Source organism: Phyllopteryx taeniolatus, chromosome 1 (genome assembly GCF_024500385.1).
Source record: "Phyllopteryx taeniolatus isolate TA_2022b chromosome 1, UOR_Ptae_1.2, whole genome shotgun sequence".
Lineage (NCBI taxonomy): Eukaryota > Metazoa > Chordata > Actinopteri > Syngnathiformes > Syngnathidae > Phyllopteryx > Phyllopteryx taeniolatus.
In genome coordinates this window covers 20,740,546-20,764,697 of record NC_084502.1, presented here as the reverse complement: position 1 = coordinate 20,764,697, position 24,152 = coordinate 20,740,546, and the positions used below count along the sequence as shown (strand labels likewise).

At 42.6% G+C, this 24,152-nt stretch overlaps 1 protein-coding gene across 6 annotated transcripts in view; it reads left to right on the top strand.

The window, feature by feature from the left end:
* Positions 1-24,152, top strand: part of bsna (bassoon presynaptic cytomatrix protein a) — a 134,486-nt gene that overhangs the window by 101,768 nt on the left and 8,566 nt on the right. For 2 of the 6 annotated variants that reach the window (XR_009789459.1, XR_009789463.1), the window contains 10 exons: positions 2,744-2,914; positions 3,109-3,365; positions 3,876-4,809; positions 8,962-11,455; positions 12,259-12,762; positions 15,298-15,629; positions 17,003-17,096; positions 18,937-19,068; positions 19,196-19,251; positions 23,791-23,916. Coding sequence is in view for 2 of the 6 variants with exons in the window: in XM_061780087.1 (XP_061636071.1) it covers positions 2,744-2,914; positions 3,109-3,365; positions 3,876-4,809; positions 8,962-11,455; positions 12,259-12,762; positions 15,298-15,629; positions 17,003-17,096; positions 18,937-19,068; positions 19,196-19,236 (4,959 nt within the window). In the remaining 4 variants the exon portion in view is untranslated. The other 4 variants (XR_009789462.1, XR_009789461.1, XM_061780087.1 and 1 more) reach the window with 4 other exon arrangements.

The following is a 24,152-nucleotide window of genomic DNA, read 5'->3' as shown; positions in this document are numbered from 1 at the left end:
TTTTAAAGTTGATTTTATTTATGAAGGAGAAATAACTATTCAAAGCGAATTGGTCCTCTGTGAAAAATTAATTGCCCCCTAAACCTAAATTGCCCCCTAAAACCTAAATTGAAATTAAGCATTTAATAACTGGCAATGAGTCTTTCACATTTAGGTGGAGATATTTGAACCCATTATTCCTTGCACAATTGTTTTGTATTGCATTGCAATCGGATTCAATTCTGGACTTTGACTAGGCCACTCTTAAGCTTTTTTTTTGTTTTTTTTTGTTTTTTTTCATAAGTTTACTTGCTAGTGTGTTTTGGATTGTTGTCCTGCTGCAGAACCAAAGTGTGCTTCAGCTTGAAGTCACGAACCGATAGCCGAACGTTCTCCTTCAAGGTTTTCTGGTAAAGAGCAGAATTCAGTGTTCCATCAAACACAGCAAGTCATGCAGGTCCTACAGTAACAAAGCAGCCCAGACCATCACACTACCACGAGCATGATTGACTGTTGTTATGATGGTCTTTTTCTGAAATGCTGTGTTACATTTATGCCATAAGTAACAAGACACACACCTTCAAAAAAGTTTCACTTTCATCTCATTAGTCCATAAAATATTCTCCCAATAGTCTTGGGAATGTTTTTTTTTTTTGCAAAAGTAAGATGAGTCATTTTCTTTTTGGTCAGTAGCGGTTTTCGCCTTGGAACTCTGCCATGGATGCCATTTTTGCCCAGTCTCTTCCTTATTGTTGAGTCATGAACACTGACCTTAACTCAGGCAGGGAAGACCTGCAGTTCTTCAGATGTTGTCCTGGGTTCCTTTGTGACCTCCAGGATGAGTTGTTACTGGGCTCTTGGGCTATGTTTTTGTAGGGTGGCCACCCCTGCGAAGGTTTGCCACTGTTCCAGGTTTTCTCCATTTGTGGATAATGGCGCTCACCGTAATTCGTTGGAGTCCTAAAGCTTTAGAATTGGCTTTGTAACCCTTTCAAGACTGATAGATGTCAATTACTTTATTTCTCATTTGTTCTGGAATTTCTTTGGATCGTGGCATTTTGTTGCAGCTTTTTGAGATCTGTCGGCCGGCTTCATTTTGTCAGACATTTAAGTGATTTCTTGATTGAACAGGTTTGGAGGTAATCAGGCTTGGGTTCGATCAGTGAAAATGAATACATCTTTCCATTAAATGTGATTAGCCACAGTTAATTCATGATTTAACAATTACTGTACCTTTTCACACGGGGCCAGGTAGCTTTTAAATGATTTTTTCCTTAATAAATAAAATCACCATTTAAAATCAGCATTTTATGTTTACTTAGGTTATTTTTGTCTGATATTTACATTTGTTTGACGATCTTAAACATTAAAGTAGGGTAACTATGCATAAAAAAAGGGGGGGGGGGATGAGAATTTGAGAAGGATACTTTTTCACGGCACTGTAAACAGTAACCAACAATGAAGGATTTCACTTTGTTTTGCAATCAAATGATTATTTTGTTGTCTTTTTCCATCATAACTTTCATTGTTGAAATGTCATGTGCACTGTATGATTTACAATTCTCCTCTGGGGGTGTAAATGCTTATACAGTATCCTGCATGTCTTTATTACATGTATAATGTGAAATGGATGTTGATTTTATTTCTCTTTCAAGTGCTCCATGTAGTATAAAATCCTAATCATATTCAATGTGTTGACAAAAAAATAGACAGTGGTGAAATAGTAGAATGTTTTACATTGTCACTAAATAACTGCCTTTATTACCTCCCACTAAGCTTATTACTATGCTTTAAGAGTTAACACCATTGCTAACATCATAATTGTCTTCTGTTTTGATAGAACAAGCAGTTGAAAATCTTTCAAGTTAACTCTGTTAAACAGGTGTGGAAGCTTTGCTTAGTACAAAAATCAGCAAGAGAATGTTTCTGCATCCCATAACCTGCCATAGCAGCAAAACCCCAAGCACCTTTTTTGCACCAGCCTGTCATTTATGCAATGAAGAAAATCCATCCATCCATCCATAACATTTTCTGAGCTGCTTCTCCTCACGAGGGTCGCGGGCGTGCTGGAGCCTATCCCAGCTATCATCGGGCAGGAGGCGGGGTGCACCCTGAACTGGTTGCCAGCCAATCGCAGGGCACATACAAACAAACAACCATTCGCACTCACATTCACACCTACGGGCAATTTAGGGTCTCCAATTAATGCATGTTTTTGTGATGTGGGAGGAAACCGGAGTGCCCGGAGAAAACCCTCGCAGGCACGGGGAGAACATGCAAACTCCACACAGGCGGGGCCGGGGATTGAACCCCGGTCCTCAGAACTGTGAGGCTGACGCACTAACCAGTCAGTCACCGTGCCGCTGAAGAAAATCTATTAAATAATTTCTTACAAGCATTACATGAATGCCACTCGCAATTAGCTGCAGCCGCTGCACTTTTTTATTGTACTTGCATTCTTCTTTTATGGCAATACATAGACGTTTAGGCCTTTTCTAACCCATCCAAAATAACCTCATGTCACATTCTATTTCAGGAGGCTTCTGCTGTTTTTAATTTGATCATCGTGTATTCAACCAGATGTAGAGAAGTCTAAGAAACCTTGACTGCTTTTCTCTATTTTCTTTTTCTTACATTGTTTTAGTTCATTCTTTTCTGATCAACACCTCCCCTCAACCTCATTATCACACTATTGTCATTCATAAGCACTTTTGCAACTTTTCCTTCCTTCCCATATGTGATTCTGTGTGTTTTTACAATTTAGGTTCTGCAACAGCAGCAACAAGAACGAGAGAAACAACTTGTTGTCCAGAGGGAACAGCTGGCCCAGCAGAAGTCCCAGCTCGACCAGATCCAGTCCTTACAACAACAGCTCCAGCAGCAGCTTGTAGAACAGAAGCGACAGAAAACAGCCACTGCAGTCCAGAACATGCAGGTGAGAGTCAACAACAACTTTGTAGCGTGAGAGTCAACAACAACTTTGTAGCGTGACTTGAAGAATGCATAATAAGAATTCTCAGCTGTACAAATCCCCATTACAACCTATCTGACATCATGGCGGAAGTCTGTGGCCATCCGAAACCTCGCATCCAGTGATGGCAAATGACCACAATTGTTCTTCTGTTGCAGATGGATGTGAATGGACAGCCTTTACATCCTTACACTGACCATCAAATTGGATCCCGCTCCCTCCCCAACTCCTCCTCAGAAATGTGTCTGAGGAGCCATGAGGAGCATGTTGAGAACCAGAGCAACATGAGGAAACACAGCTCCATGACTAGACTAAGCAGAGACAGCTTGGATGGAGAAGGCATGGTCTTCCATGTATCCCCTCGCAGGAATGTGGACAGTTGTGTGCAGACGGATGATGAAGATGGGGAGGAGAGGTGATATATTTAGTGTGTCTGCGTGTGTGACTAGGGGTGCGATGTACTGTATTTTAGTGTTTAGATTATTTATTGTTCATGTTAATGTGAATGTGTGGAAATGTTGTTTATAACCAAAGCACAAACAAGATGAAGACGCATACAGTGTGTTAAGAATAATTCATAGTTGCGTTCATACGAGCAAACTGCAAATGTCTTACAGATACAGTGAAGGGCCGCCCTCGTTCTTCTAGGTAACGAAAGTTAGCCTAGCAGTAGAGTAGGGCTTCTTTACCAGTGGCTCATTTGCATAAGAAAGGACCGGTTAAGTGAAACTGCCTGGATTAAGATGGAATTTAAAAAATTGGGGTGTAAAGCGTGCTGTTCTCCTGATACTTGGGGTATTTTGATGAAAGCATGTCACACACACCTGGGAACTGTTTTAAATTGTTTAGAAAATTGCATAATACTGTATTTCTCCTTTAAAATAAAATCTCATGAAAGTTGTTGAATGCATATCTCTATCACAAGGTACATGATGCGTCATCGAACCAGGCGGCGTGGTCGCAGCGTGGACTGCTCCGTTCAGACAGATGACGATGAGGAAAAGGCTGAAACAGGGCAGCCGGTCCGACGAAGACGCTCTCGTTACTCTAGACATTCCGAATCCAGTGCCACTGGCAGCGGAACTGCCACAGGTACAGCTGCCACTGGCACCAAAACCAGCACCTCTAAGATGGCATCCTCCAGTACAGCCGTCCAAACAATCAGGGAAATGTCCTGCCAAACTGAACTGGAGCACCTCGGAAGAATTTCCCCTGCAATCCATGTGACATTACCAGACCCAAATAAAGTAGAGATTGTGCACTACATCTCAGGACCCGAACGGACAAAAACGGGACAGTCGCTAGCATGCCAGACTGACCCAGAAGCCCAGTCACAAGGTGTTGTCGCTCCACAGCTCAGCGTACCAACCACAGTGAGCCCGTATTCTTCCTCCACCAGCAGCGGAATCCACCAATCTGGTTCGACTGACCTTTCCACACAGCAGCGCCAGCAGCAGCATATCACAGCAAATGCAGCTAAGTTTGAGCACCGCCGTCCTGACCCACTCGACATGAACTACCAGCCCCACAACCATCTGCACAATGAGTCCATCTCCAGTATCATCCGGCACCAGCAGACAGTCCCGAAATCCCCACAGGTCCTCTACTCACCTGTCTCCCCGGTGTCCCCTCATCGCCTGTTGGAGAATTCACTATCAAGTGAGAGGCTGAACAAAGCCCATGTCACACCTCAGCAGAAGTCATACACTGCAGAGTCCCCCCAACGACATCCCTCCATGCCCAGACCAATCAAGAGCACTCAAAGGTCCATGTCAGACCCTAAATCACTTAGTCCTACTACTGATGAGCACACCAAGGCTAGGCTGTCCCTGTATCAACAACAAGCACTCCAGAACCAGGTAAAGTCAATCAATTAATGCTGACAATGATGAAATCAGAATTACAGACTATGCATGAAGAATCATGTATTTTACAGGGTTTCTGGTTGCTTTGTTTTTAAATACATGCTCAATTCAAATGTAACAGATCAGGCACGATATCAAAATTTTCTGATATTTTAAAACGTTTTGGAGGCACTTGAAACCATATCCAAAATCTAATCCAAATGTCTGTGTAATTCTGACACCATAAAATACAGATTTAAAACATTAATTCTTCCATGTTGTCAATCCAAGATCTTGTATTGACATGCATGTGGTTTGCTTGGGAAAACATTAAACACCTTTTGGAAGTAAATTGAGGCACTGGCAATTGATATCACTTCACCCTCCAAAGCATTATCCAGTAATAATTAATTGCAGCAAGTCATACATTGCTATGATGCCTACTGTGAATAAGACCATTTATTAGAGAAAAGCAGTCTTCAGAACCCTTACTTTTCCCTGATAGAAGCAAGCACAGTTAAGAAACTCGAGCTAATCTCTGACAGAGGACAAATCATAGGACAAGGTTCTGACAGCAGCTCACAAAAAAAGCTTCAATTAGCTTGATAATCATAATAAGGCAGATGTCAGTTTAAAACAGAGAAATGTCTCATAGCTGCAAGTTTAACTGCTCCGATGGAAACAAAAATGCCTAAATGGAAGAAAATGGTGCCCTGAACCACAATGATACAATGAGTTATTTAGCTAAATGTTTTCAATTTAAAATGAAATATTCAGGCATTCCGGATCGATTAGTTAATTTCTAATAGTACAAGAATGAAGTTGTATAATTACAAGAATTAAGTCAACACACAATGCCAAAAAATACATTTGGCATTAGGAACTGTTCAAAGTAATGGTCCAAAAGGTTCTAAGACGGGGGTTGGCAACCCGCTGCGTGGCTCTCTAATCCCTCTGCTTTGAAGAATAAATCATGAGTAACTCGGTTTTTTTTAGTTCATTAGTTGTTTTTTTACATGTACTTCTAAATGTGAAGATTATGGTGGACCGTTAAAAAAAAATTATTTTGCTCAAAATTCACAACCACCGATGTACGACACCGACCGACAAGTAATACCATAGACGTTTACAGTACATACACTGTACATAGACCCCGCCTTGAGTGCTGAATCGTACATTGACATCTCAGATTCGCAGCTGTATTGGATGTGTCAAAAGTGAAATAGGGGTGTCACGATCGAATCTTTTTAGAAATGATTATCCTATAGAAATTTCGTCAAGTACTTGAGTAATCGACCCCCCCTCCCCCCCAAAAACAAATATATATTTTTCTTTTTTTGTATTTTTTACTTTTTACTACTACACACATTCTATTTTCAATTATGAAGGCCGGACTTCCATTCTTAAACTGCCTACGTTGGTACTGTGTGTACGGTATAATCTCTGTACAGAATTTGAGACAACAAACGGTATGTTCGGAAATTCAATCGGATGCTCTCACTGTGATCTGAGAGTGAAGTACTTGTCGAGAGAGGCAGCGTGCGCTCCATTTTCTATGAATGTACGAACGAGCGCCAAACTCTGAGGGAGCCGGAACGTACTCCCGCCGCTCCGACTCTTGACTCTCAGAGTGCAGTGAGAGCGTCAGATTGAATTTCTGAATTTACCCTCAGTAAGAGCGGCAGTAGTGTGCGCTGGCACTTCCAGAGTTTGCCGCTCTGAATAACCAAACAGCGCAGTCCAACAACGCTCTGAGTTTCCGAAGGTTCCGGAATATAGAAAGCGTGCTTTGAGTGAATTTCTGAACCTACCCAAAATCAGCATTTGCTAAACGGTTAGGATTGGCGATTAGCATCAGCGCGCTAGTGATTACCATTTTAGGTAAGAAAGGTCTACCATTCAGCTCCCTCATACATCAGGTTACATGTACATTACACATCTGAACAGTGCCTGAAAAAAAACTTACGGACGCTCCTCTGTCGTTTTTGGCAATGTTTTTCAAGGGCCCTACAGTGTGTCCGTGTGACAAACGTCTTTGCAGTAAACATGGACAGTGGCCAAATGGTTCCGGGCGGCGTGAATTGATTCCGGGTGGCATAAATATGCTTTTTTTTTTAAATGTGTTGCTTCAAGGCAGAAATTTTTGTGTCGACCAATTTTAGCCAGGTTAGACAATTTTTTTTCACAGCCCTGAAGTTAATCTATCTGTGAAGATGCCTCATTCATTTGCTGTTTGGAGATTTATCAACCGTTTAACACTCAAAGCCAGAACTCATGTGACTGAACCATTACGTTTGACTGGATTTGGCCATTGTAACAGCATTTGACAAATATAATTTGCAGAAATAATAATGTGGCTATTACGATGGTCACATCCAATATTGCGGACATGTTGCCGTATCACACAGAGGGCAACCTTCAAGGCAGTGCACTGTATGTGTATACATTTCTATGCATTTTACAGCCCTAATGTGCAGACGCTATATGCTGAGGTTCACGCTTCGGTTTGCTGCAGGTGGATAACATCCATTCCATCCATCCATTTTCAACACCGCTTATCCTGGTTAGGGTCGCGGGACGCTGGAGCCTATCCCAGCTGACTTCGGGCGAAAGGCGGACTACACCCTGAACTGGTCGCCAGTCAGTCGCAGGGCACATATAGACACGGACAACCATTTGCACTCACATTCACACCGTCACTGAGTGGGAACTGAACCCACGCTGCCTGCACCAAAGTCAGGCGAGTGTACCACTACACCATCAGTGACCCAGGTGGATAACACTGGGGAACAATTTGAAAAAAAATTCAGAGTTAGATTTTTATCCTGATTAAAACTAAAATTGGCATGCTAATTCCAAAATTGCACTCAGTTTTTTTTCTAGTACGTCGTTTTTTCTCCACAGCTTACCCTCCAGAAAAGCAAAATTCCACTGATTAGCTGTAGTAAGACTTGCCAGCTGATTACCATTGGACTCATCTACATCTTCAATATTTGAAAGGTTTTATAAAACAAGCACATATCTATTAAGTACAGTATTTAATTTTTTTAAGAAAACAGGGATCTATAGTTCAAAAACTTGATGTGATAGAGAAAAACTGAGATCACTTTTGGATTCCGCACACAGAAATTTGTTAAAAACAGCTGTCAGACCTAACTCAACAAAAATTCTGTTGCCCTGTGATAATTTAAGTTTGGATTTATATAATTAATTTGAAGAGGACTCATTTAAACATTCAGTATTGTATTTAAAAGTAAGCTTTAACCCAGCGTCGCAAAAATGAAAAAAAGGAGATCAACAATCTTCATTTTCGATCTCGAAAGGGTTTTGTTTCATTTTTTTTCTGTATGAAGTATGTACAAATGGCTCTTTGAGTATTTAAGGTTGCCGACCCCTGTTCTAATAAAAAAAAAAACACTCTTGTTGCAATTGTTCGGCTATCTAACCAGAAATGTTTTAACATTAATTTAAATAATGTTATCACCACATTTACATAATTCGCTAGAGAGATACAGCAGCTGCTGATCTTGTCACTACTCTGTTGGCATAAATTTCAATTTTTTTCTTGTACAATTTCTTCTTTATTCTGGTAACATTAGGTATTTTTTCTTTCTCTTCTAATACAACCCCTCTGTTGTTTCTTGTTGTCTTTTTCTTCTTGTCCATATGTCTCCCTTGTCTCCTTATATTTATGTACCTGATCTTATTCTTCGAGTTTCCCTTCTTTCTGTTCACGTGATAATTACCTATTGTCCCAATTCTAATTAATCCTACCATTGTAATCCATATTCCTCTTAACACCACTGCTTTTATCAATTTTCCCTCTTCTTTCCCTTGGCATGTTCCTACGACCATGAACTATTTTATATTGTTTATTTTCTGCCTACACCTTCCCTGACCTGCTCCATTATCTGTTTTCAACTTTTCATGATTCACAATTTGATCCTCACCTCTTTATACATCTTCCAAAATGTTTTGTCCAATGTTCTGTACATCTTATCCCTTACCAAATTCCAAACAACTTGTCTATCATCCCAATAATCATACCATCCTATTCTTCTGTTTTACTCCTTCTTTTCATGTTTTTTTGTCTTTTGCCCCCCCCCCCCCCCTCCTGACCCCCTATATTGTATTGCTCTCCACCCCACCCTCTCTCTCATTCTACAGCTGGCAGCCCTTCATCAGAGTTCGCTGCTCCGTAAAGTCAAGAGAACCCTGCCCAGCCCTCCTCCCGAGGAGACAACTACATCAGTTCATCTACCCCTGATGACACCTGCCCTCCAACAGGTCTACTTGCCAGCCGTGCCCAGCCTCAAGCCCAGCTCCAGGTCTGGTCTAGCCGCCAAAGCCAGTCTTCTCAAAGACCTCACCCATGAGCTGAAGGCAGTGGAGCAAGAATCAACCAAGCTGAGAAAGCAGCAAGCTGAACTGGAGGAGGAGGAGAAGGAGATTGATGCTAAACTGAGATACCTTGAGCTAGGGATCCACCAAAGGAAAGAGACGCTGGTCAAGGAGAGAGAGAGGAGGGATATTGCTTATCTGAGGTGTATGGGTGATGCTCGGGACTATATGTCTGATAGCGAGTTAAACAACCTACGATTGGCAGCTGCAGCTGCATCACATGAGGCCAATGGACTATTGACAACAAGACCAAGTACTGCTCCTCTCAGCCAGTTCAGCAATGATCTGAACACAGCAGCCCAGTACACGCCTACATCATCATTCCACTCTCAGTACTCACAGAGCCAACCAGCTGCACCAACTCAATCAAGTTTACCCTACCAGTCATCAACATTTAACCAAGCTCCTTATCCAACAGTGTCTCAATCCCAGGCACTACCACAGCCGACTCCCCTCCACAGTCATGGTCACCCATCGGGACCATCCTACCAATCTCAAACCTCATACTCTTCTCACACCTACCCCCAAACTCAACCACCATATCCCCAAACAGACATAGGGTTGCCAAGTGCACCGCAACCTCAGCCCCAACCAGGGCACACAGGTTTTGGGCCTGCACCACCTGGTCAGCCCCCATACCCCACCCACAGCTCACCGTATCCGAGTGCTGTGTCCTCTTACCCCAGCCAGAGTACCCCTTACCCTGGGCAACCCCAAACAGATATTTTGACAGTACATCAAGGAAGGCCAAGGCAGACGTCGCTGGCTGATCTGGAGCATAAGCTGCCGACCAATTACGAGATAATCAGCAACCCTACAGTTGTGGTTACCACCACGGCACAAGACGGCGCCTATTCCAGTTCAACTGCCTCATTTGGTCAATACACTGGAACGACAACCATGGCCAACTATGGACCCTATGGCTCAGCAACGGTGTCCAGTTGTTATGGTGGGTTCTCTACCATTCCACCAAGTACTTATGGACAGTATACATCACCTACAGTTAATTCATATGGCCAGTACACCACAACCACCGCTAATGCATATGGCTACACAGCAACAACAGCCAGCTCATATGGACAGTACACGTCGACAGTTTCCAATGCCTATGGGCATGCTGTGGATAGTCCCTCCACCTACAGTACAGCAGATGGCATGTATGGGGCACCTGGTTTAGAACAAAATATCCCAAGAAACTACATGATGATAGATGATGTAAGTGAGCTGACGGCAAAAAATGGGCTGGGCACGACAACAGGGGAAATGATGCATCACAGCGGCACGGGGCGTTACCCTGGTGACACCCATGGCCACAGCAGCACCATTGGCAGCACGGCGCGTGGGGGAACTGGCAGCTCCATATACGGCAGGGCACCCGAGGAGGAAGCAGCGATGCAGGAAGAATTGTACGACCACCATGGCAGGGGTAAGAGCAGCTACAGACACGGACCTCTAGGGGGCAGCAGCAGCGTGAGCAATAGCATGGGTGGGGGATCCTCCTATTACTATGACTATGACTACAAACATGGCAGCTACCGATCCGGGGTGCCGAAATCATCGTCCCCCAGAAGCCTTTTGGCTCCTGCTGTCATGTCCACCAAACGCAGCAAGCACAGAAAACTGGGCAGTATGGAGCAGAAAATCTCCAAATTCTCCCCCATTGAGGAGGCTCTGGATGTAGAGGCAGACCTGGCCTCCTATTCTTCAGCAGCTGGTGGAGGTTACCCCTCCTCCCACATCCGAGGACGTCAGCTGATAGAGGACTACGGCTTCAAGAGGAGTACTTACGACGCCGGCAGTGGCATCACCCATGGTAGTCGGTACTTTGGCTCAATGGGAGAGGAGGATGATCGGATTTACTACACTTCCACTGGCCGCTCACGTTCCACCGGCTATGGCATGGACAAGATCACAGCCAGAGACTACTCTGGGTACCGCAGCAGATCCTATGAGAGGGATGACCGCGCCTACCGATCTGGTTTTAGCCGGGGACGCCATCCCACTAGACAGTACTCTGAAGAGGAGAGCCCACTCAGTCCCAAGGGGAGATTCATGGGCTCCGAGCGATCATCAAGCTTAGGTCCTGACCCATATGACAGTCGCAGCAGTAGATACCATTACTATTATGGCCAATATGGTTCCAGTCACTCTCTGCCAGATGTGCAAGACCACATACGGGACCTACCCCGGACCCATGTCTACAAGTCGGATGATACATACATAATAGACGATTATCACTGTGCTGTGTCAGACAGTGAAGGTAATTGTGGGAGCTTAATGCCCACGGTCTCACTACCTACTACTGCCCCCACCGTTTATCTAAACGTCCCCCACCCACCCAATGGATAGGCTTAGAAAAGAGAAAGAGAAGAAAATGAGGCAGAGCTAGCTGTTGCATGCCAATGTTTTCTTCTTCCTGAGAGTCACTTGGAGCTCTCATTTCAGTGGACCGCTGTCTGTCTGTCTGCCTGCCTGTCCGTCCCTCCGCCTGTCCGTCTGGTCATCTGTTTGTCCAGTACTCGCATGGTTCTCCGGCGTGGTCGTTTTCTTCGTTCACACCACTCTGATTCCCTTGGAAGGTCTTCTTTGCACGTCACCAATGCAAATTGTTTCACAGGGTTTTATTGCTATCTAGTGTATGTCTTTTGCATTGATATATTCATAGATGTTTTCATTTCTGAATTGTGGTTGCACTGCAAAATAGTCTAATAATTATAATTTTGAGAGCTAACGTCTTACTCGGCCAAATGTAAATGTTGCATATTCATCAGTCTATTTTACTCAACATTATTGGCTTTAACATTGGTAATGAAAAGATAACTTCAATATAGTTTTCAGAGCAGACATTTTTGCAGTGTTTATTTTATCTAGTTACAGTTTTGTAACGTGAAAGTGATGTAAAGTGTTCTCTGCATGGGTATAAATGTATTATTTTGATTTATTGTATCTTCTCCTTATACTTTTCTTTGGCATGTGGGTGGTCTTCCTTCTTTTTCTCAGCCTGCATGCCGCTGTCTCCAAACGACATGGAGATTGACTGTGATCTGCTTTCGGTTTCCAAAGCCTACCATCTGGGCCAGGAAGAGACAGACTGGTTTGAGAAGCCACGTTCCAGTTCTCGGCACTATGGCAGCAGCCACTCATCTGGAAGGAGTCGCCACGGTGTCAAACACACCTATCATGATTACGATGAGCCTCCTGAGGAGGACCTGTGGCCTCAGGATGAATATGGCCATGGAGGACGACACTCGTCATCCACCCGCGACCATCGGCATCATGGCAGCTCAAGTCGGCACTCATCCTCATCACGTCATTCAGATGAACCAAGGTCCTCTAGGTCATCTAAAGGACACCCGAAAGACCCGTCCATACGGCATGACCCTTCAGGGCGGTCTTCATCATCAGGAAGACGTGGCGATTCAAGGTCTGGAGCCTACCACTCGTCTGACTACTTGCGAGATCCATCTAGCCACCATCATAGCCAGAGATCCTCTAGACAAGGGGATCCACATCGCTCCTCGCGCAGCAAGTCTCAGCAACAAGTCGACATGCAGGGCCAACCACCAGGTACATGGGGGGAATTGTGTACCTATTATTGACTCTTTTTTTTTTTTTTCAAAAAAATAGTGTTTCTAAGAATATTTCAGAACATAATTTTCAGGGCGACACTGTGGATTGCACGTCTCCCTCTAAAAGTCTCGAATCATGGCTTGAACCTTTCTGTGTGGAATTTTCATGTTCTCCCCTCTGCTTGTGTGGGGTTTCTCTCAGGTACTACAGTTAGTTAGGTTAATAGATGACTATAAATTGCCCATAGGTTTAAATGTGAGTGTGAATCATTGTCTACTTTTGCCTTGTGAATGACTGGCCACCACTAGTGTTGTGTTCAAGAGTACACTATCCGACACCAAGACTTGCCCGAGACCAGACCTCACCGAGACCAAGACGAGGCCGAGACTTTTGTGAGTTGAGATTGAGTCAAGACCAAGACCGAGACAAACAGAGACCGAGACAAGACCCAAGAGAAGCCGAGACCGTGACAAGACCAAAGACCATTAAAATAAATTTTAAAGGTCCCATATTTTAGCTATTTAGACCTCCATAGAGTAACTCTCAAACATGGACTTAATATAAAAGTGTCAATTTCATTTAAAAAAACAAACACCTTGGTTTTGTCGTACGACTGTCCATGAAAGGTCTCTCTTGACAGCTACTTCTGTTTGACACAGTTTTGTCTGATTGGCTGCCTCCGTGTAGAAGACCCACTTGTGAGAGCGAATGTTTGTTATGTTGACAGTGCTCTCTCAGGTCCAAAGAGGTAGGCAGAGAGCTTCGCTAGTGATGTAGATAAGCTTGGAAAATTTGAATGAGCTTATTTCTGGCCTCTTGGAAAAAAAACGTCGGGAACTCAGGAATGCAAGGACAATTTTAATTCATATTTCACATGTTTTCTGAGGCACCATAGAGACAATATTACATCCAAAATACTAGAAAAAGTTGGTTTGGCAAAATATGGGACCTTTAAAAAAACCATGACAAAATTGAACAGTTGACGAGAATTCGCTTTAATTTTGACTTTCTTTTAAATGCATTTGACAGCCAAAAACACAGTGCCTGCAACTCTTTCAAAGCACAATATGCAAAAATCACAAATCTTAATGTTTTTTCAATAAAATAAATCCTTGTATGTATTTAAAAATGAAGAGTTAAAGACAAGGTTGGCTGCATAAGATAGTGGTGCATTTGCCTAATCATGCAGGGCTAGGTCTCATAATAATGCCAATTTAAGCCTAAACCTCTTTCCAGAAATATTCATGTCAGAAAGAAAATTAGATTTGCTGGAGTTACTTTTAGTTAAAGTTAGCTTACCTGTGTGTATGTTTTCTTCAGAGATGCCGGCTAATGTTTGACGTTGTCCAGCGTTTTTCAGTGAGTTGAAGACCCCAGAATTTGCACACCATACAGGATTTTCTGTTTGGTAGGCGAGGGCACTGACCATTTGGTTAAACTTTGTGAACCCTTTCTTACGCAAGCCGCGGAGGTTGAGTTACGAGTCTAATTTGACAATGTGAATAGGTGATGTTTTTTGCAAACTGTGAGAACAATAACAGTGGAGAGAGATGACTGGATGATGTTAGTAGTGAGGGGACCAGACCGGAGGTAAGGTTTAACCAGAAGACTTTGGCAAGTCTTGGCAAGTGGAAGGCTTGGAGCCACAGATGATTTCAGAAATGTCCATGGCAGATGGCAAAATAAAACTTGAAAGTGAGTGGACGGGTAGGACGGGGAGGCAGTGAGGTTGAACAAAGGCAGGAGGAAAGAGGAAGTTCCTGGTGGATCCGTTTGATTTTTGAATAGAAAAAATGACATAAGGGAATTTCAGAAAACCGATGAGCACTTATGGAAGGAAGGGAATGAACCCTGGTGGGCGCGAAATATTTTCAAGCAGGGGAATAGTGCATTGCAGTTTCCTTCGTTTTTATAGATTAGAGTTTTGTAGTAGGTATATATATTTTAAATTAAACAGTCTTTGTAGTGGTTAAGATGGTGACTGTACACGTACAAATAAATGCAATAAGTGTTTCAACATAAATTTTATCTAGGCTCTTTGGTCATCCTGGTTAGATAAAATTCCACAAAATCTGAATTTGGATGATTTTTATTCTGATAACTCACTCACAAATCAGCAACATTAATGACAATGGCTGAGTTAAACTACAGATCTTAAACTTGTAGCTGAGATCCTCAAATTAGGTTTTAATATTTTTATCCTAATAAGAGACTGAAATGTTTCATATCTTTTTTGCAATCAAGTCTCACCTCAGGGATCGACAGTTTTTAATTAAATCGATAAAACCATAACCTTGAAAGAATGTTTTCATCACTGCAGCTGTGTTCTTAGTCATGTCATGGACAATCTCTGGTTTGATTTTTGCTCATTCTCATTTGTTGTACAATCTCCTCTTCAACTACTTCTTCTCGTGTCTGTTGTTTACAATGTAAATGGAAACTTGAAATCGGCTTCAGTGAAAGATATAGATTAGAAAAATTAAAGATGCACCTTATCAGTTCTGATTTTTAAAAAATAAAACAACCATCTAGGTACCTCCAGGTCTGGCTCTTCTTCAAGGGGACAGTGTCCTGCCGGTGGTCCTACAGGATCCGGGCGACAGGTTGGTCAAGTTTCCCAGAACGACGGTGCCCCAGGACAGAGGATGCAGCTCCAACAACAAGCCCAGACTTCGACCGCAAGGATGGGGCAGCAAGGGCCCCTAACCACCACCAGTGCCCAGCAACAGCCCCTAACCCAGGGACAAAGCATGGGGGTGGGGCAGGGCCAGGCCAAACCAGGGCAAATGGGAGCAACGGGTGGACCTATGGGTCAGACCAGGCAAACGGGTTCCACGGGAACGGGAACATCACCTGCCCCCATGGTGAGTACAGCAAGTAAAGATCAGTAACCAGGAAGTGAATACAAATATTTACTAGTAATGCATCAAAATGAAAATTCTTTGCCAAAACCAAAAACCGAAAATGATGAAACAAGACTGAAAACCAAAACACCTGAAAGAATTACTATGCCAATTATTACTAAAATTGCATTTATGGCTTTGACTGCGGAACAGTCACATTCATATTTTTAAACCTACAGTATATCAAGAACATTACCGCAGGAGAGTTATTGCTGTATGTTATGCAAAAGAATAAAAGTAATTCTGCATACTGTTCAATAGCACATCATCATTACCATATAATCGGTAAAAAAATATAGCTTCAATATTTGTTATTTTAATGTATTTATTGCATCAACCTTATAATCCTCTATGAGTTGCAGCCAAATGCTATTTTTGTATTTCCTGTGCCCACTGTTGCTGCCGAAACTACAAATTTCGCAATTGTGCTGTGCCTCTTGAGTTGTGGGTATCGACAGTAGCCATGAAGCAGCCTAGCATCGCTCCAACTAGTAGCCATTTTTACATTTGACCTACAGTAAGATGCAATAGTGGCCCTCCAGCCCGTACAGATGAGTTATTGCCTTCCAACTATAGTCTTAGTCAGTGTAGTGTAGTGTAGTAGGGGTAGTATGAGTGTAGTATAGTCCTATAGGGTATTAGAAGGTCTGTGTTGAAATGCTGTGGCAGAACTGCCCTGGAAACGGGACAATACACAACACCAAACTGCTCTCATGACTCAGCAGACATTTTGCTGCTTTGACTTCACCTTCTATTCGCTTTAGTGAGCTGTCACAACACAAGAGCAAAGTAGCAGCTTTGACTGTCCTCTTCCTTCCATCTCCTTCAAATGTTTTCTTGTCTCTCCTTTGTTTGTGTCTGCGTCCGCCCTCTTTTTCCCTTCTCTCTCCACTCTATTGGCCCAGTTTTCAAGTCAAAAGAACTGAACATTGTTGCACTCTGCCAGCATTATGCATATGGAGGCTATACTGTCTATAGGCAAGTCTTGACACCTTCGATTAGTTAATCAATCAGGACTTTGATGCCTTATTTCCCCAAGTCTTAATTCTTCATTCTATTACAGTAAGTCATTTTGGTCGATTGTATGCTTCCATATGGGCAATGTCTTTTTCTGTTCCGGTGCACAAAGCAAGGGACGACTTGAATAAATTTGCTGTGAAAGAGCTTGACTTAAGCCCTGACCTTTAATCCCATCAAACACTACCACTAAGATAACTTCCATTTTTATTTCCTGCGGATGTAATGGTAGACAAGACTTGGGTCCATATGGTGTCCAGTACCTGTCCCCTGCTGTTTTCAGCAATGTTGCTGAGTGATGAGCTCTGTCTCTGCAGGCCAAGATTGAGACACCTCCAGCGACAGCCATCGGCGCAAAAGCAGCGCCTGTCATGGCCTCAAAAGCAGCTCAACCGCCACTGACTGGCATAGGTGACGTTCACACACAAATTATTCTGAGAAGCTAGTTTACGGCTGATTGCGAAACAAATTTTGCCATGGGGAATATTTAAATTGAAATGTTCTGTTCCAGCGGCACGGTGGAGACTGGTTAGAGCGTCAGCCTCACAGTTCTGAGGACCCGGGTTCAATCCCCGGCCCCGCCTGTGTGGAGTTTGCATATTCTCCCCGTGCCTGCGTGGCTTTTCTCCGGGCACTCCGGTTTCCTCCCACATCCCAAAAACATGCATGAATTGGAGGCTCTAAATTGCCCGTAGGCATGACTGTGAGTGCGAATGGTTGGTTGTTCCTATGTGCCCTGCGATTGGCTGGCAACCAGTTCGGGGTGTACCCCGCCTCCTGCCCGATGACAGCTGGGATAGGCTCCAGCACGCCCGCGACCCTCGTGAGGAGAAGCGGCTCAGGAAATGGATGGATGGATGTTCTGTTCCATGGCAAAATCTCCACCATAATACAACTTTTCTGAACTGCACAGAGAATATTTTGAATATCCTGGGATTGACGCTGCATTAATAGTCTTGTATGCAGCGACCGCTGCAAGGTCCCTATTGTTGTTGTTGTTATTATTATTATTATCATCATTTTAGTCACCACAAACTATTGCATTTATGAGGGCCTAAACATGCACAAAAACTCAGGAAACTACATGCACATCAGGCCTGGTGAAAGAATTCTATATTTTAAGTTATTTTAAGTCGTGTAACTACATTGTGCTTGCAAAATGTTTTCTTGTCATTTTTTTTTTTTTGTGGCGAATGACTTGGAATACCCGTTATACAAACAATCAACTCCTCAGATTGTGTCCAGCAATGGCGTGAGCTTCAGTTCGCTTCCTAATTAGCTATTGTTCTTTTTCAAGTCAAAATCATGGGAGTGTCGTTATTGACCACACACTCATAAGGATTTGCGACTGGGAATATTGAACAGGTTTAGCATTTACGATTGTCAGTCCAAACGTTTTCAAAGTAAAAATGATAACCGCTCAGGATAACCTTTCAGAGACATCTGCTGAATTTAATTGAAGGGGGAAGGCACAAATTTGGCCCGCTTATATGTGTGTACCCCACTTTGAATTTGATAACAAGTGAAGTGACAATGTAAAAGGTGACTGGAGTCTGACTGACTCTGTAATTATTATAGTCTTCTTTTCCCATGTTCTTATTCTTTTCTTCTCCCTTGTTGAAGCTTTCTTTTTACAATAAATGTTCCGCATAATGGTAGTTTAAACTCTTGAGCTTTCCCAAAAATTGTGAGTTGTACAACTTCAGAACGGGGATCGATATGTAGGAATGTAAGTGGTTACGTAGGGAGATTATCATTTATATTAAAGCGAAGTAGCTAGTGCAAGTGCCCCGAGTGATTCGCACATCCGCCTCACAGCTCTGAGGTTGTGGGGTTTGATTCTCAGCTCAGGCTTTTGTGTGTGGCCGTTGCGTGTTCCACCGTGCTTGTGGGGTTTTTTCCCGGGTACTACAGCTTTCTCCCACATTCTCAAAACATGTTTCTTAAGCTTAATTGAACACTGTAAATTTCCCGAAAGTGTGAGTGCGAGTGACTGGTTGGTTGTTTGTCTATATGTGCCTTTCGATTGTCCGACAAGCAGTCCAGGGTGCACCCCGACTCTCGCCCAAAGCCAGCTGGGATAGGCTCCAGCTAACCCATGAGCGATAAGCAGTGCAGAAAATGTGAAACTGACCAGATCAGTTCAATGGCTATAAGCAACTAGAAGTTCAAGAGACATGACACTTTTATGCTGCATCATTATCCTTCGGTTTCTGTCCTCCTCATCTTCTCAATCATCATCTTCCGGCAGGCTCCAAAGCTGCTCCGAGGCCGGGCGGCATAGGCAGTGCAGCACCAGGTCAGCCAGGCATGGAGGGAGACAGCATGTTGTCCAAGATCTTGCCGGGAGGAGCTGCCGAGCAAGCTGGGAAACTGGGAGAAGGTATCCTAAACAATTCATTGCAATATAGCACATTCATGGTCATTAGATTTGATGTAATCACAATCAATGTTCTTAAAATGTTTCTTCAATCATCAGTTTAACCTATATTTTGTTCTATTCTTCACAGCTATATCCGGTTTTGGCAAAAAGTTCACCTCTTTCTTCTAAAGTGCTATGTTTAAGGTGTGTAGTTTTATTTTCTTAATTTCTCCCACATGCAATATATGATTGTTTTTTTTTCCTTCTGTAAATTATCAATTAAAAAAGACATAAATGGGAAAATCGTCAACATGTAGCACTACGAAAGTACTTTAACTCAGTGATTGCCAACTGCTGTTAGCGTGCCGTGAGAGATCATTGTGTTTGCCACAGGAAATTAAACAATCTCTCTTAATTGCTCCCAAAAGGATTATTTCTGAATGACAAACAATGTATATTTCTTCATCTATCTATGCAAGCAACATATAGTGACAGTAGAACAATTAAATACTCTTCCACTAGTTGGCAGAAGTTAAATTTAACCTATCTACCTTTGGCATATTTGTTAGATGGTGTGCCATGAGATTTTTTTTCATAATATAATAATAATAATGTGTGTCTTGCCTGAGTAAAAGCTGGGAAAGACTGCTCTAAGCAGTCATAGTAAAGACCCGGAAAAAGAAAAGTGTTAAACAACATTTGCTGTCGTCAAGCAGCAAATGAGATATGACTAAAATGATGGAAAAATGCAATTACAAAAATAAGATTTCCAATAAAAATGATAAACATCGCAAATCTAGCAAAACATAAATTCATAAATGCAATTACATTGTGCATACTTATTAACATTACAATGGGAAACATCACAAAGTCAGCAAAATGTGTACCAAGAGCCCAAAATAGGGCATCGGTAAACTTCCGTTGGCTGGAGGTCTCTTGGGATGATGTCAGAAAGCAACAGAGGATATTTAGACAGTTCAGAGAGTGTTTTCCCAAAGCACTGTGGCGATGGCGTGCGTTTTTTTCTCCTGTGTCATAGTGGCTCGCAGAAAATAGTTTCCTTACTGTCAGTAAAAGCCAAAGGATAAGGCAAAAGACACCCACACAAAGGCAGAGTTATTCCTTTCATTCTGGCTGCATAGGTATAGTGAGGTGCACTGACGGCTTCCTGAAATTCAAGGTCCCACTGTAATTGTGTTAATTAAACATTAATCCACTGTCACGGGGGGCAAGAAGCAACAGACCCTGAGGCTCTGCAGTCAAGCAAGTCAGGCTTGAATAATTTTGGCCAAACCGGCCCACCGAGCATTTACATTATCCTGAGTCCTGTAATATTGCTTGCATTAATGCACCCGCTTTTTTTTTTCTTTCTAAAAGTTGCCATATTTTGCCAAACCAACTTTTTCTGGTATTTGGGCTATAATATTGTCTCTATGGTGCCTCAGTAAACATGTGAAATATGAATTAAAATTCCTGTAACATAATACGTTAATGTGAATACGCAATACGTTTTTCTGGCGAGAGGCCTGAAATCAGGTCATTCGAATTCCTTGAGCTTATCTACAGTACGTCACCGGCAAAGATCTCTGCCTATCTCTCCGCTCCCGAGCCAGCGCTGTCAACATAAAAGACACGTGTCCTCTCACAAGTAGGTCTTATACACGGAGGCAACCAATCAGAACAAAGGGGGTAGTCTTAGCCAAATATGGACAAAGTGGATTCAAAACTGGGTCAAACAGAAGTAGCTGTCAGAGGGGCCTTTTCTGGACACTATGACCAAACCAAGGTGTTTTTTTTAAATGAAATTGACACTTTCATACTAAGTCCATGTTAGAGAGTACCTCTATGGAGGTCTAAATAGCCAAAATATGGGACCTTTATTAATTTGGTTTTCATTTTTTAAATTAACTTATCTATTTATATAATTGGTTCATTGTTTTATTTTAAATAATACAATTACTGTAAAAATATTTGTAAAATAAAAACTACACATCACATTTCAGATCATTTTACACTTGAGACTACGTGAGTCCGAGGATGCACATGTCTGGAAACACTGAGTCCCAGCCCTGCAACAATGAGTCCCTCCAACTTTGCATCACAGAGTACAGATACAGTAATGCTCCACTATATGACGGTTGTTGCTTCTCGGCCCCGCTATATTGACGATTTTTATTTGTACAATTTGTTCGATATTTTTGTGTTATCCATTGGTCTTGCTCTCTCTCAATAGGTTGTGTTTCAGCCTGCCACGTTATATTTTCCCAAAAACTATCAGGATAAACTATAATATCGCTGATGGTTCTTTTATTTTATCCCATTGATACAATGATATTACAGAGCACAATAATTCCAAATACATCCTTTTTAAGAACAATTAACTTTGAATTCCAAATAACATGTATTGTTGGCATTGTAATGTAGAACAATAAATAAAATATCTTCGATAAATAAAAACATATAAATAAATCAGACTGAGCCTCTGTTTGCAAAAATTGCACTTAAACAAATATTAAACATTTGCCACATAGGTATACAGTCATTAACCCACTAAAGAGGCCCAAAAATGTCTTAAAGACTGCAAAATTTGAATGAAGTAAAAATAACACCATGTACTTACTCAAAATATTTTGGGCTTTGTCACTGTTTTTAAATCAGATGCCATACATTTTAATATCACTGTTATTTTTGTCTTTATTTTTTTTATTGTATGATTCTTGCCTACGGGAGATCGACAGGCGGGTCGGTGCAGCGTCTGCAGTGATGCGGACTTTGTATCGGTCCGTTGTGGTAAAGAAGGAGCTAAGCCGAAAGGCGAAGCTCTCGATTTACCGGTCGATCTACGTTCCTACCCTCACCTATGGGCACGAGCTGTGGGTCGTGACCGAAAGAACTAGATCGCGGATACAAGCGGCCGAAATGAGTTTCCTCCGCAGGGTGTCCGGGCTCTCCCTTAGAGATATGGTGAGAAGCTCGGTCATCCGGGAGGATCTCAGAGTTGAGCCGCTGCTCCTCCACATCAAGAGGAGCCAGATGAGGTGGCTGGGGCATCTGATTCGGACGCCTCGCGGGTGAAGTGTTCCGGGCACGTCCCACCGGGAGGAGACCCCGGGGACGACCCAGGACACGCTGGAGAGACTACGTCTTTCGGCTGGCCTGGGAACGCCTCTGGATCCCCCCGGAAGAGCTGGATGAAGTGGCTGGGGAGAGGGAAGTCTGGGCGTCCCTGCTAAAGCTACTGCCCCCGCAACCCGACCTCGGATAAGCGGTAGAAAATGGATGGATGGATGATTCTTGCCTTTTAAAAGAGATTTTCTCTCTCAATAAGCTTTTACCTGAAGTCAACTACTGCCTGAATATTGATAACGTGTGCCGCTATGCTTATGGTAACAGTTGGCATGGTATGGTAACTTTCCCGTGTGTTTGTGTGTGTGTGTGTGCGCGTGCGCGCTTGTGTGTGTATATTTGTTTGTGTGTGTGTTATGTGGGGAACACACAACTCTGCAGTCGAGTGACCTTTTTAGCACCAGCCGTTAGCTCGCTGGCTAGCGAATGTAACAAACAGTTAACTTTCCCTTAACTTGTGTGTGTGTTATGTGGGGAACACACAACTCTGCAGTCGAGTGACCTTTTTAGCTCCAGCCGTTAGCTCGCTGGCTAGCGAATGTAACAAACAGTTAACTTTCCCTTAACTCATTCACTGCCAGCCTTCTCAGTTAACATGGATTTCTTCTAAAGCCGTCAATGGCAGTGAATGTGTTTAGTGTCCCAGTTGTGTGCATCTACGAAACAAACGCCATTTTGTCAGCGGCTTGCTGCATCATGAGTGGCGCGGCGGTTGTTACCACAACAAAGAAAATGTATCAAGTCCACAAAAAAACTTCTGTGTCCATTGAATGGAATGATAAGCCCCCCTACTCTGCCTCTGATTGGCTTGCAGCAGCAACACAGGTTTTGTACTTTTAATTCGCTATGAGTGGAAGCGCTTCACCAACACACACACACACACACACACACACACAGGGCGAGTCTTCAACCATGCATCTATAGACACAGAATGAATATGCTTCATGCGTCCCTGCTAATTTTTGTCTCTCAGACGCAGGACGCACATCAAATGAGATCCCTTCATTTAACCATTTTTTATAATAAATTAATTTTAAATAATAAAAACAAAAATTAATTAGTCTCCATTAAAATAAACACTTTTACATAATGCACAGATACATTCTATCTTTTTTTTTTTTTTTAACATCATCTACATTACAATACAGCCCATACCCATTCAACTGCCAATCTATATACAGCACTACATGACCAACTTGATACAAGTGTGAGTGCAGGAATCACCAACACGATGCCCGCGGGCAGCTCGTCACCCCGAAGGACCACATGAGTAGCCCGTGGGGCTCTTCCAAAAATCTCACCAGTGATGAGACCTTCTGATTTCCTAAGAATTTTGTAGGAATGCTCATTGGAAAATAAAAACACTTGCAGAGATTTATAGAAATAAAGGGCTGCATATTTATATTTATCCGATTTTTAGTTTGTTAAAACATTGTTGATAATTATTGTGAGAAATCATCAACATGATCAGTGTTTTCCCACTCTGTTTCAAAGAGTTTTTGACCCCTACTTTAGAGCAAAGCGTATGTGCCCCACACTTGTCACAAGGATGAGGTGCATCAAAACATAGAAATAAGAAAATATAACAACTTACATAACGCATTTGTGCCTTTGCAGGACTATGTAAAAACACAAAGCCATGAGCCCTTGTACCAGACAAACCTGCCACGTTCCTCTTGATTTTCATTCCCTAAAAGAGAGAAAGAGGAGGAGAGCGGGCGAAGTGGAGAATCAAGCATTTAAGTGAGTATTTGACTTTATTGTAGCTGGATTCAGGCTTTTAGGGATAGTAAATATGAGGAGGGCACAAAGGGTGAAAATAGTTCCTAGGTTTCTAAATAAAAGATCCCGAGTATTCTTCTGTCAAAATTTACAAAGGATCAATAATTATAGTATACTTAATACTCACGTGTCACACTCTGGTTGAAATCACTCAGTTTTGTGTTTAGTGTGCCGAAAAATGGCAAATATTCGCCCAC